At 50.3% G+C, this 14,197-nt stretch overlaps 1 protein-coding gene across 1 annotated transcript; it reads left to right on the top strand.

Annotated features, from left to right (window-relative positions):
• Positions 1-1,450: 1,450 nt before the first annotated feature.
• GPC2 (glypican 2) lies at positions 1,451-12,727 on the top strand. The gene is given in 11 exon segments (XM_058182265.1): positions 1,451-4,204; positions 4,716-4,874; positions 5,755-6,065; positions 7,030-7,110; positions 7,788-7,813; positions 7,815-7,945; positions 8,231-8,361; positions 8,996-9,136; positions 10,211-10,347; positions 10,779-10,954; positions 11,740-12,727. Coding segments are annotated over 11 exon segments (1,716 nt in total). The 5' UTR covers positions 1,451-4,050; the 3' UTR covers positions 12,009-12,727.
• Positions 12,728-14,197: the final 1,470 nt, after the last annotated feature.

Below are 14,197 nucleotides of genomic sequence, written 5' to 3'. Positions count from 1 at the left end.
CACTGTCAAACTATTTACTAAATCTGCACTACTATTAATCTTCTCATCGTTCCCATCACCCATCTTCCACTTATGACTATATGACTGTAACTTTGTTGCTTGTATCCTTACAGTTCATATTTATATTGTTTCCTGATTACTTATTTGTACCCTATGACTATCATTAAGTATTGTACCTTAGAATTCTTGATGATCTTTTCTTTTATGTACAATGAGAGCATATGCACCAAGACAAATTCCTTATATATCCAATCACACTTGGCCAATAAAAAATTCTATTCTGTTCTATGCTATTCATAAATGGTTTAGATGAGAGGATAGACGGGGAACTCATCAAATTTGCAGACCACACCAAGCTGGGATTGTGGTGAATAACTGACACTTTAGAAGATACGCTCAAGTTTCAGAAGGATCCTGACAGACTTGATCACCGGGTCCTATCCAACAAAATGCAATTCAGTGGTGACAAAAGTGAGATTTTACTTTTTACATAGGCAAGAAAAACCACAGGATGAAACAGATTATGAAATGGATTATCTGCCTTGCTGCATGCTTGAAAATGTGCACTCTGTTTGGCTTCCTTTTTGTACACTCAGCAGACTTTAAATTATAGTCTCCTTAGCAATGGTTTTGTGCTAAACAGAGAATTTGCTCAACCAGGCACACTAACCAGTCTGTCTCCATGGTTTTTCAGCAGCTTCTGCAGACCTTGGTATTTCAGTGGCTGCAGAATTCTGTGAGGCAAAGGAAGAAATAATGTCTTAAAAATATGTGAGAGCCAGAATCTGAAAACAAAACATTAAATTTAAAATACCACTTCCGATTTCTTAAAGACATAATATTTGCCTGGAGACAGCCCATGAGCACCCAGCAGGCACCTTCTGCTTCCCCAAGTACACAAAGCAGGCCGCCTGGCATGTCTCAAGCCCTGGAATGGGCTTCCATGGCCTGCAACCTGACAGGCCAGGTTCTGCCTCTTCAGCTGATGGCCTGGGGTGGGCAGGGAGGGAGCCGGAGGGCTTAAGGGAGGGTCCCTTCCCTTCTGTCTACTCAGGCAACCCGAGCAAGTATGCAGCTTATGAAGCGACTGAGTTCTCCACTATTGCCACCCCCAAAACCCAGTTAGACTTGTTAAGATTGCTTTACTCAGGCATCCTGTGTCAAAGAGTCTGCAGAAAAACATTGAGGCTACAATGGACAGATTGTAGTTGAAAGAAAGCAGAAATTTGTGCCAAACAAAGATTTGTTGCTTCCTCTTTAATTGCGGTATTAATTACGGCAAGGCCTTATGATCTAGTTTCCATGGCCCTCCCTTTGTTCATGGGAGACAGGAGGGTCTCTCCTCCTCCTTCTGCCTGTCCCCCCCCACCCCCCCACCCCCCCTGCTCCCTCTGGGTAGGATCCAGCCTTCAGGTGCTGCCCCCTGCTCCCCCTCCTCCCCTCTGTCTGGACCAGCCCCTCGACCCATTTCTTTCTCATTTTCACATTCAATCCACTGCTGTCCCGCTGTTGTCCACTCATCCCTTTGTCTTCTTGTGTTGTCCCTCGGTCTCCCAAGTACCACATTCAGCTGATCTTTTTTTAAATTACTTTATTCTCCTGGCATCAAGGAGCAGAAGAGCTTTTATACATAGGCGGTCCTTCCTGAACAGCCTCTAATACAGTGATCAGTGATCAGTATGGCCGGAGACTTAGAACAAGTCCCTGTAGTTACAGTCCTTTTTCTGTAGGTGGTGGAGTCTTTTTCATTGACAGTGTGGAGATGGGACGGCTGTCTGCCAAGAATGCTGTACTAAGGGATTCCTGCAATAGGCTGAAGTTGGACTAGATGATCTCCAAGGTCACTTCCAACCCTGACATTCAATGATTCTGCATCCCAACCAATATTCCTCTAAGGTCACTCTAAGCATTCTTTGTATATTTGTCTGTAAGTACCTTAAGCAGCAATCCACATTTTCTCTGCTCTGGGTAGAGTTTGCTAAGCCTTCCAGAGTTATTCTCCCACAGGCTTTATTTCCATCGTGGGCCACTCTGACGGTATTCCACAACCAACCTTCCACTCCACATCCATGAAAATCATTCCACAATTTTAGGCCTTTTTTACTTTATTATACACCATACGTCTCTCTATGTACAATGAACTTTGTCACAGTTCTAAATTCCTGAATGACCGATAATCAAAAACCCATTTACATGCCTTCTGCTGATCTGCACTTCCCAGGTCTGAACAACTCTCATCTCTTGTATCTTGTTAAGCATCTTCCCAGGAACAATTAGCAAATGGCTGCCCCTGTAGTTTTTGCATTCACCTGTCTACCTTTCCCTCTGCAAAGGAGAACAAAAATGGTGCTGTGTTTTCCCTAAAATAAGACTCTGTCTTATATTTTTTAGAACCCTGAAATAAATGCTTGGCCTTATTGCCATGCACTCAAAAGCCCAGTTGGGCTTATTATCAGGAGATGTATTATTTTGGCGGAAACAGAGGAAACAAAGGCGGAAAATTTCAGCCTTTGGGCACAGAAATGGCACATCTTTTACACATCTACCGGTATTAAGCAAGCAACATGGCCATTATCTAAGCAAATCCACACCCAAGTGTTAATAGTTCTCCAGCTACCTTATCTACTTCAGCAGTCCTATGTATTTTAGCCTTCATCTGAATTCTGCTTTTCGACATACTGTATCACTCTCAGCCCCATACAAATTGGGGAAAGACATTCCTTCACTTTGACTTTACCCCCCAAATTATTATCACTTTCATTTTTAAAACAACTTTTAATTTCCATCAAAATTGTTCTGCATTTTCTCTACCTCTTTAAACCTTAACAGATTCACTGCTCTGACTGCATTCTTTGCAACTTTTTCTTTCTAAAAGCTTTCTCTTTTTCCCACTTCCTGCAGCAATCGTTCTTATGTGCATTTCCCCTTAACCCATTTTATTCCATTATTCCCTCAAACATCCATTTTCATGTCTTTCATTAATGTAACTCTACACACTTCTATGGTGCTAGAATAGAATAGAATAGAATTCTTTATCGGACAAGTGTGATTGGACAATGCAAGGAATTTGTCTTGGTGCATACGCTTTTGGTGTCCATAAAAGAAAAGATACATTTGTCAAGAATCATAAGGTACAACACTTAATGATAACCTGGTTATCTTCACTCTATTCAAGCAGCAACCATATTCTCTTTTCTTGTGTCCATTTTCAGTTCATTCTTGAGAAAGATTAATACAATGATTGTTGGTATTGAGTTTCTCTTCCTGCACATTCCACTTCCTTTTTTTCCCTTTTCTCTTCTATGTCCATTTTTATGATCCATTCTTGGCCTCAACAAGAAAGGTGCTCTCCCAGATTCAAATCATTCCTCACTTTTGTATCTCTCCCTAATTGTCTCTTCCTACTTTTCAACTTTTCTTTCTTCTGCATATACAAGAACAGACTTGCTTAGGCCACTCACAGAATTTGGAGCATGGAGAGTTTTTCCTGAGCAGAGGCTCACCTAGCAGTCCTCCTCCTCCTCCTCCTTTTTTGGATGTCTGCAGGGGAGAGGGGAGCACAGGGGAGAGCCAGAGCAAGCAAGCTACCAGAACTGCAGTCAAGCACAAAGGCTTCCTTCTTAAACTAAGGAAAATAAATGGATGGTGCCAGTCAACTGGGAAGTCGCACCCATCGCCGAAGGCGATCTATAGCTCCCCATATCCCCCTCTTCAGCCCTCTTTGCTCTCAGGTTCTGTAGAGCCCCACTGGCCGAGCAACGGAGAGGAGGGGCCAGCAGAGCAATGGGGAAGGTTAGGGCCGCTCCCCATTCCGCCCCCATTGTCTGATGGCCGGCCCGGATAACAGGCAGGAGGCACTAGGGCCCGGCAAGCCTCACCCGCGGGTCGCCTTTTATTGTCTCGCAGTCGCTCCGCTCAGCGCGGGGAAACTCGCCTGTTTCTAGCGGCGCTTGGTCCTTCTCAGGGACCGACTGTGGCCGAGCGGTGCGAGCTGTGCCTCGCGTGAAGGGCCTCCTCTTTCCTCGGCCTTTGCGCCTTTCACTTCGCGGGATGGGGACGCTGCTGCTCCTCTTCGCTCTGAGCGCGCTTCTTTGTTCCGCCGCTGCCGGAGAAGCTCGCGGGGCGCGGAGCTGTGCGGAGACCCGGCAGGCGCTGGCGAACCGCGGCTTCTCACTCGCTTCGGTCCCACCCACCCTTATCTCTGGTAAGGAAGTTCGGCCGGAGAGCTTCTCTGAAGGCGCCGCGGCCAAAGTTTCCTGGGCGTCCCTGACCGATATCCCGCGGGTGGAGGGTGGGCGAACAGCGGCGATTTGAGTGCCGGGAGACTCAGCCTGTCCCGCTCCAGGAACGGCAGGTGTTCTTTTCTTCGCCAAAGCGAAGGGAAATCCTTTCTAACCCTGCCATTCCCATTGATCAGCTCGGACGGACTCTGGCCTGGGGTGTCAAGAAACTCCTGCGAGGGATTTCTCTCTCCTCTTTTGGGCTACTTGTCCTCCCACGATCACCACCACCCCCAGCTGAAGGATCCCGGGAAGCGGAAGTGAATGGGCTCACGCACCCGGCTCGTGGGGAAAACGTTTGTCCAGTGTAGAGACTGAGGGAGGGCAAGGCAAGGCGCTTCCATCGCGCCAACCCTAGTTGGGCTCATCCCAGAGGCTAATCCAACTCCGAGGGTGTAACAGATCCGCATGGGCCCTCCCCTTTAATTCCTGCAGGAGAGCACCTTCGCATCTGCCCCCAGGACTACGCCTGCTGCGCCAGCGAGACGGAGGAGCGGCTCAGCGAGCAAGGGCAGGCGGACCTTCGGGCGCTGTTGTGGGAGACGGGCGCCTTCTTGATCAGGACTCTGAGCTCTCGCCAGCATCGCTTTCAGGGTGAGCGAGCGAAAGGAGCCTCTCTCGGGCCGCCTTTTCCCAGCCGGCTGCTCTCTTTCTTTTTCCCTCTCACTTCCGTACACCCTGCCCCCAATAGGACATAGAATAATAGGGTTGGAAGGAACCTCAAGCAGGAGACCTTATGCCATTCAGGACAAATGGCTGCTCAGTCTCTTCTTGAAAACTTCCAGTGATGGAGCACCCAGAATTTCCTGAGGTAAGTCTTTCCACCAATTGTTCTCACTGTTAGGAAATTTCTTCTTACTTTGAGGTTGGGTCTCTCTTTAATCTCTCTTTCCACCCGTTCCTTCTGGTTCTGCCTTCAGGTGCTTCGCAGACTAAGGCAACCCTTCATTCCCTTTTCCTCAGATACAAACCGTGATGCCACCTGGGGTTGCTTCCTCACCTGACCCCACCCTAAAATTTCAGTTGGCAGCCTTCACCACTGGCATTGCCTGTTTGGCAGCCTCCCCCGCGAATGTGGGAAAGGAGAAGGCAGCAGTTCAAGTTTCTTAGGGTTCCGCTTAATTTTTTCCCGAAGGCCATCACTCTGCTAAACAAATAATTCCCTCAACACTGTCAAACTATTTACTAAATCTGCACTACTATTAATCTTCTCATTGTTTCCATCACCCATCTCTTTCCACTTATGACTGTATGACTGTAACTTTGTTGCTGGCAATCCTTATGATTTATATTGATTGATATTGACCATCAATTGTGTTGTAAATGTTGTACCTTGATGAACGTATCTTTTCTTTTATGTACACTGAGAGCATATGCACCAAGACAAATTCCTTGTGTGTCCAATCACACTTGGCCAATAAAAAAAAAATTATATTAATCTTGCTATCCTCAGTGTTTGTTCTCCCACTTCCAGACTTTTTCCAGGAGCTTCTTGCTGGAGCTGAGCGGTCCCTCCAGGCCATGTTTGCCCGTTCCTATGGGCGCCTTTATGTGCAGCATACCCGCCTCTTCCAGGGATTATTTGTGGAGTTGCAACATCACCTTAAGGGGTCTCGGCCCAGCCTAGATGAGGCCCTGAGTGACTTCTGGTCTCAGCTTTTGGAGCGAATGCTGCCTCTGCTTAACCCCCAGTATAGCTTCCAAGAAGGGTACCTGGAGTGTGTGGGGCGCCAGGTGGAAAGCTTCCATGCCTTTGGAGACAGCCCCCACCAGTTCCGGGTGCAGGTGAGCCCTGCTCCTGACAGGACAGCCTTTCGGGCCTCAGAAGCTCTCTGTCTGCTTTGGCTCAGAGCAGAACCCTTGGCGAGATGGGAAGGGGAGCAAGCACTGTCCCACTTACAGCAGCCTGGCAAGGAAGGCCTCAGTCAGAGAGAGCCAAAAGGGGAAGGCGTTGGGGCACACCTTTCCCTCTTTACCCAGGTTCCCAGTCTGCCCCATCTTCTGCTTCGTCACATAATCTCCCAGTCCATAAACTAAGCTGTGTGAAGCATTCCTTCAGGCACTGGAGTAGCCAGCATCAGAAATTACCCTAGGAGACACGAGTGGCCTCCTACTCTTTGGGTGAGCCAGCCTCTGCCACAGCCATGCCTTCCCCAAGGTTGACCTTCTCACCCAACCAGGTAACCCTAGATCTTTTCAAAACAATCCCTCTCCAACAAAACAGACAAAAACAAAAACACCCCCCCCCATGCCTGCCCCAGCATTGACTTGAAATGTTGCCCCTGCCCACCGTGGGGCACAGGCATGCAAGGAAGCATTGACTTTCTGATATATTCCAGTTAGGGTGCAGCTGCAGCGGTGGCTAAAAGTTTGTGCGCCCTTTTGAATTATCAACATTTCTGCATAAACATGACTTAAAATGTCATCCATTTTCCACAGGTCCTGAAACTGGATAAAGAGAATTAATTTGTTGAATGGGCACTCTTTATTTAGTTTTAGGACTTAGTCCTAAAGTTTTAGTTGTGTGTAAAACGGATCACATTTTAGATCATATTTCTAAGGAGAAATTGACAATTCCAAAGAGTGCACAAACATTTAAGCACCCTTGTGGAGTGCACCCCTTGCAACTGCATGCCTTCAACTGAAGCCTCCCCGCTAGACCCAACTCCCTTGCTCTACCCCTGTGTTTGCACCTTATGGGTGGCCATGGCTCCTCTGATGCCTGGTGTCAGTTTCTGTTCTTCCTCAGGTGTCTCGGGCTTTCCTTGCTGCTCGGGTCTTTGTTCAGGGCCTGGCCACAGGACGAGACATCGTTGCCCAGGCAGTTAAGGTGAGTTCTTGTGCAGATATGAATCAACCTTTAGGCGTGGCAGCAGGTGGGGCTAATGCTAGAGAGCACCTGGAGACTCAGGAGAGAAGGAAGACAGCTTCTCCCAACGTTCTACTTCTCTGGGGCTGTCTTGTTTGCAAGCAATGTCGCCAACCCCTTGGGTGAGGGTCCCCTCCTCCTCCCTTGCAGCCCAAGGTTTCCATTGTCTGCAGATGACTTAGCCCTTCCCCAGTGGTGGGATTCAAGTGATTTAACAACTGGTTCTCTGCCCTAATGACTTCTTCCAACAACCAGTTTGCCAAACTGCTCAGAAAGTTAACAACCGGTTCTCCCGAAGTGGTGTGAACTGGCTGAATCCCACCACTGCCCTTCCCCCAACCCTCTCTGACATTCCTCACCTTCCTGGCCACCTGTAATGGTGTTCACTTGCAGTCATGTTAGCTGTAGCTTCATGGGAGCCATCTAGCCCCTATATCCTCTGATCCCCACCCCTTTGACAATAGCACATTTGGCTCTGGGCCATGGGGCCTGCAGATGAGATCAGCTTTCTGTCTGGATTAGCTCCTTTGCTCCCTCTCTCTCCAGTGCAGGGAGAGAAGCCACGGCCCTCCGTCTCCCTTTCTCCATTGATGCCATATAGTCTGATCCTGGTTCTCCCTTCCTCCACCCTTACGCAGCTGTCTCCCACTGAAGAGTGTCGACGGGCGCCTCTCCTTCTGCCCACTGTGCCGTGGGCTTCCAGCCCTCAAGCCTTGCCATGGATTTTGCCTCAACGTCATGAAAGGCTGCTTGGCGAGCGTCACAGAGATGGATGCCGAGTGGGGGCGCTTGCTGGGTGACCACGCAGGGCAGAGAGAGGCAAACATTGCGATGGGGGCAGTCAAGCTTCTTTTAAATGGCAAACTTCCGTGAAGCAGGGTTTCCCGAACCAAGATCTGAGGGTCCTGGGGGTGTTGTTGGCCTTCCTCTTGTTCCTTCTGAGGACCATGAAAAGTCAGTGTTTGGAGACAACCACCTATTCCTAGCAGAACCTCGATGGAAGGGGCAACGTGGGATCCCCTTAAAGCTTCCCCAGCACATGGATGCTGTGGGCAAACAGACTCCTTTTCCTTCTTTCAAGATGCACTGATCCAACTGGCAGAACAACTCACAGGACCCTTCAATTTTGAGTTGGCAGCTGATTCCATTGCAGTGAAAATTTCAGAGGCCATAATGTACCTGCAGGAACACAATATACAGACATCGGCTAAGGTACGGATGGATGCCGACAGAAACTCCAAATGCTGTTTTTCACATTGGTTATCTCTCATTCAAAACAGAATTTCTGCCTGCAATATGGCTGGTAGCCTAAAATGCAGACTCTATTACAGACAGAAATACAGTTTTGGAAAAAAGATAGAAAGAGTGTGTGAACTACCCAACCTTTAATTTGCTTTTTCTCCTCATCTTGCCCAAATAAGACTTTGCTTCTGGGCTTAGAGAGAGAGGCTTTCATTCTTCCTACAGTCTCATAAGTAATACTCGGAAGAGCCCAGTCATCCTCAGGTGCTTCGTGGGTGAACAAGAAGCCCCGGAGTATGAGAATGATAACCATAACATTTCATTTTATCTCGGAGAGCCAAAACCAGCGCTTCATGCCTTATAATGCATTAGCTGGACTCACAGGCACCTCCAGGCTCTTGGAGTGTTTTGGCCACCCTAGGCTAACTTTGGTTAGCCGCCTTTCGCAATCTCCATCTGGAGGGGACTCATAGAAGGCCTTCCTTCCTTCCTCCTCGCGTGAGAACAAATGCCTCTTTAGAAGCAAAACCTCAGCTTCTTTTACAATTAATCGGCATTAACTTAAACTAAGTCTCTCCACCCGTCATCCATGCTCTACCCTCAGGTCTTCCAGAGCTGTGGCAACCCACGCCCAACTCCCGCCCATTCCCGACGTGACCCCCAAGAAGAAAGCAGGTACCGCTTTCAAATCTACCCACCAGAGGAGAAGCCAACCACCGCAGGTGGGACCAACTCGGACCGGCTGGTAGGAGCAGGCTGAATATAGGTGAGCTTCAAAGACAAAAAATGGTAGTGCCCTTCTCCATGCCTTTTTTGGAGGGCAAAGCAAAGATTTTTCACAGATGAGATAACCCAGGCAGAATTGGGAATACCTCCCTGCAGGGTGCCTTATCTGAGCAGCAGACAGACAAGCCCCTTCTTGTTAAGGGTAAGAACTTTAATTACCCTCTTGAATTGCTACGGATGCTTCTGGAAGCCCTTCTGGGTTGTTCAGCCATGTTTCCCCCTCCTCTTCCCGGGTCTGGTGAAGTGGGGCTTTGGGCCCACGGGCCACGTTGTGTCCTCCCGTCACCTTTTGCCATTGCTGGCATAGTGCCATGACCATCCCTGGCTCGGCGCCCCCTTTCTTCACCTCTGGGTAATTTCTCGGCTCACCGTGCCACCTTTCTTCAGTCTGGTTAGCCCTCGCCAGAAGGGCTTCCGATCACTACAGGCCTGCTTCTCTGGGGCACCATCTGAGCCATCGGGGATAGCAGCTTCTCTAGTGGAAGCTCCTGCTTGAAATGGAAGCCTTGGAAAGTCCAGGGAATGCTCCCCCCATCTCTGGAAAAAAAAAAGGGCTAATTCCACTCTGAATGTTTTAGCAACATTTCCCAACTGTTGGGGACCCCTTCCCCAAACCCCCAATTTTTAAACAAAGGTCAGGAAGAAGATGGAGAAATCAAGATACCAATCATCCCTTCTGTCCTCTTGGCCTGCTATGTGTGAGCGCTGTGACAGAGCTAAGAAAGCTGTGCGAAAGGAAACAAAGCAATGGCCAGAGCAATGCCAAAAGGGGAGCTTCTGCTCTTTTGATACCATTTCTGCCCCGAAGCCCAGCCTTTGGCAGTGTTACAGCCTGGCCGAATGATCCACCTGGCACTGCAGTGTGTAGAAGACGGCAGTAAAGTCTCACCCCGTTCCTGTATCACGCTTCACACAGTATGCTTCAAACAGGACAAATTATCCTGCTGGAAGGGAAGATTTCCTCGGCCGATCCGAGGGACAGCCTCCTGGGGAAAGCTTTCTCACCAGGTTGCTGCCCTGTTTCCCCTCACAGGTATTGGATTTGAAGGAAAAACTTCGTCTCATGAAGCGCTTCTGGACCCTGCTGCCCCACGCTGTCTGCAGCAGCGAGAAGACAGCGGCTGACATGGCAAATGAGGACAGTTGCTGGAACGGTCAGACACAGGGCAGGTAGGGGTCCCAAAGAGGCTTGACTTGGCCAGAAGTAGGCTTCGTGCATTGAGAATGACTGTATTTAAGGTAAGAGTAGAGCAAAAAAGGGGAAATCGCCTCCCGTGTGGCTGTTATTTTCTTAAAAATCGAATTGCCTTGCTTGCGTGTGTATGAGCATGTGTGTACGCGCGAGAGAAAAAGAGAGATTCAGAAAAGAAGCGTGATGTAAATGTGGGATGTGGGATTAGCTATGATGTATGATGTAAATGTGGGATTAGCTGTCCAGTCCTCTCGGACCTCTGTGTGTGTGTGTGTGTGTGTGTGTGTGTGTGTGTGTGCATGTGTGTGTATGTGTGTGTGTGTGTGTAGACTGCATGGCTTTGCTCTGCTGACAGACTGGTCTTCCCGGATCCCCTTTGACTGCTGCCTCCTTGCAATCAACCATCCAGGTATCTCCCAGATGTGGCAGCTGATGGACTGGTGAATCAAATCAACAACCCAGAAATGGAGGTCGACATTTCACAACCCGATCTTCTAACCCAGAGAAGTGTCCTGGCTCTGCGCAGTGCGGCCTCGTGGCTGATGGGGGCATGCCATGGGCAAGACCTCGACTTTCAGGACGCTGGTGAGGTTGCAGCTTCTTGTTCCCCTTCACTGGCACCATCTTGCCAATCTGCAGCCACATATCTTTCTTTATTACAGCTTTTATTTATTGTTTGGCTCTCAGAAGAACTCTCAGCAGCTTGTAGGCATAAAAACACAGCACTCTGAGCAGTACCATCGCCACCGTGCAGAACGGAAGTAATGAATGAAACCAACGCCGCTCCCTCTCAGGGGTGGCATCTAAGCAGAGAGTCCCTCACCCAATGGCCCTCTGAATCCAGTAGCTTGGCAGCCTTGCTTGTGGCAGCAAGATGGGAGCTACTGAGATCACAGCAAGGTCCCAGGAAGGATTTCTGCTGGGATCCTGCTAAACCACGCAGGGAGCAGCGATATGAAGCATCCTCTCTGAGGACGAAAGTCCTGGCATCCTCTCTGAGGACGAAAGTCCTTCCCTTCGTGGAAGCCATGCCAGGGTTCAGGATTTAATGGGTAAGACCAGCACCTCAGACTGAGCCTGGAAACCCATTGTGAGTCAGAAGTTGCAGAAACGGTTTGTTTTCTGACCCTGCTGCATTTCCCACATAGAACACATTGCGGTGGTTGCATTGCAGGGTTTCCTTTCTGCCCAGGAAGCATGGTGAGTCTAGGAGTCCGTGAGGGAGGAGATTTGCTCTGAGGGGCTCTTGAGGCTGCCACCCACTAATTGCCTCAGAGGACAAACAGGCAGACAGACAGAGTGAGAAAGCTGTGGAAAACAGCTGCCAGGTCCCCATAATCAACCTTTCTCGCCCTGCTTTTCTTTTCCAGATGACGATGGCATCAGTGGCTCAGGTGATGGATTTCATGAAGACCGGCCAGCCTCCCCAGGGTCAGGAGGAGCAGTTGCCAGAGGGGCTTCTGGGAGCTCACAGCCCTCCCCTGACTCTTGAGCCCCTCGAAGGGAGCGATCCAGGAAGGGTTCCTCCTCCCGGCATAACCAAAGTGGTGGAAGGCTGAGCAGCAGGGCTGGGCCTTTCCCAACAGCAGCCCTATCGCTGGCCCTTTTCCTGAATTTGGTCTTCCTTGGGGGGCGGTGAGGGGGGGCTTGTCCCCAAGCACTAGACCTCCTTAATGGAGGGGAAGCACCCCTCTCCATGTGCCCAGGGAAACAAAAGCTGGAGGGCAGGTGGGGGACGCAGTTTTGTAGGGGTGAAAAGCGGGGGCTCATAAACCTGACTTCTTCGGGGAAGGGAAGGGAGCCTCATAAACCGGTTCACCTTTTGTCCTTGGAAAAGCAAACTTTCCCTCCTGATGCTTTCAAGCTTTGAAATTACCCTTGTTTGTTATTTCCTTTTCATACCTGCAACTGTCCAGGTTTTATGACTAGGATGGGGTTTTTTTTCACTTTGTTAAGCGGAGGGGGAGTAACTGGGGGGGGGGAGGGCTTGCAGAAGAGATTCCTGCATTTGGGCTGGTAGCAGCTGCAGGGATAAGCACAAGTGGCCGAATCTCTTCTCTCTTACACATAAAGACACACACGCACTTATCTATTCTTCCTGCCTCACTGCCACTTTCTTATAGATGCACCCCTACGCCCATACGCCCACAGTCCCATACCCATACTCACAGACAGTTTCCCAGAAAAACTTGGGGAGATGGAACTGGTTGAGGCCCAACCCTCAACCCTGTTGCTGCTGGTATTTTCTGGACTCTTTTTTTCTTAAGTTATGGAATAAAATATTTAATTTATTGTTTTCCGTATCAACAACAGCTCTTTCTTACTTATTTGTGCTCTTCTGTTTGTGCAAGCCTCAAGACTTTAAGCAGTGCATAATATATGTTTATTTAAAGTTATTAAATGTTTATTTAAATTTATATGCTGCCTGACTCGCAACAGTTACAAACTTTATTGTTTGTAAGCCGCACAGAAGTCACAAAAAAACAGGAACATTACAATGGACACAAATTAAGAATTTAGAAAACGGCAAGGCTGACAAAAGAAAAAGAAACACAGACAAGAACAAAAAGCCACACAATCCACAATTCACTCCCCTTGCCTTAGACCAGGGGTGTCCAAAGTTTTTTGAGTGAGGGCCAAATACAGAAAAATAAGCAAAGGCCCGGGCCACGGGGGGCGGGGGGGAGGGGGAGGAAGGGGGGGGCGGCTAAAAATTTTTGTACCAGTTCTGTGGGTGTGGCTTATTTTGGGGTGTGGCTTGGTGGTCATGTGACTGGTGGGCGTGGCTAACTCCTCATGTGACTGAGTGGATGTGGCTATGGGCATAGAAACCTAAATACATAGAGACCTAAATACTGACAGCGGCTACCAGTAATCCTCGGCTTGCAACCACTCATTTAGCGACCAATACAACAGCACTGAAAAAAGTGACTTACCACCAGTCTTTGCATTTATGACCTTCGCAGCATCCCCAGTTACATCAAAAGTCAAGCTTTTGGCAACCAGCATGTATTTACTGGGATTTTCCGCCGTCCGTCATGAACTCTCTTCCCACTGAGGGAGACACAGCAGCCAATGGAGGGACTCCGGGGAGGCCCAGGCGAGGCCCGCACCGCTTCCTCGCAGCCACTCAGGTGTGCCACGCGGCTCCCACCCAGGCCAGAAAGGGACGGGGCTAACTAGGGGGCGAGAGTGGGCGGCACCGCCCCTCCTCCGAACGCCGAGTGGCGGCGCGCGCGAGCGGCAGGCGCGGCGGCCAAGGGGAGCGGGCGAGCCCGGCGGCGCCACGGGCCGGCCCACGGGCCCGCGGCTGAGGTAAAGCGGAGCGTGTGGCGGGGCGCCGCGGCGGCTGCTTCAGCGGCGCATGGAGGCGATGCCTTGCCGCAACCGGCGCGTGGTGGGCGGCGGGGCAGAGGCCGGGATGCCGGCGAGCGGCGAGGGCGGGCCTCGCAGCTGCGCCGCTGACCCCGGCCCGGGCAGCAGTGACAGCCTGAGCCTGGACAGCAGCAGCAGCAGCGCCGACGGCAGCCGATGCTGCTGCGCTGGCGGGAACGGCTGCTGTGCGGGCGACGGGGGCGCCGAGGAGGCCACAGCCACGTCGGCGATGGCGACGCGTCACGACTGCCCGGGATCGGCGGCGGCCCAGCTCAAACTCCTGCCCATGAACGACCAGATCCGGGAGCTGCAGACCATCATCCGCGACAAGTAAGCGCCCCCTGAGCGCGTGCAGAGCGCCGCGCCCGGAGAGGATCCTGCTGGGCTGGGAAGCAGAGCGCCCGCCCGCCTGGCTTCCGGGCTGCAGCCCGCTGGGGACGATGGCGCGCCGCC

Source organism: Ahaetulla prasina, chromosome 4 (assembly GCF_028640845.1).
Source record: "Ahaetulla prasina isolate Xishuangbanna chromosome 4, ASM2864084v1, whole genome shotgun sequence".
NCBI classification, from domain to species: Eukaryota; Metazoa; Chordata; class Lepidosauria; order Squamata; family Colubridae; genus Ahaetulla; species Ahaetulla prasina.
This window is presented reverse-complemented; position numbering and strand designations above follow the sequence as displayed.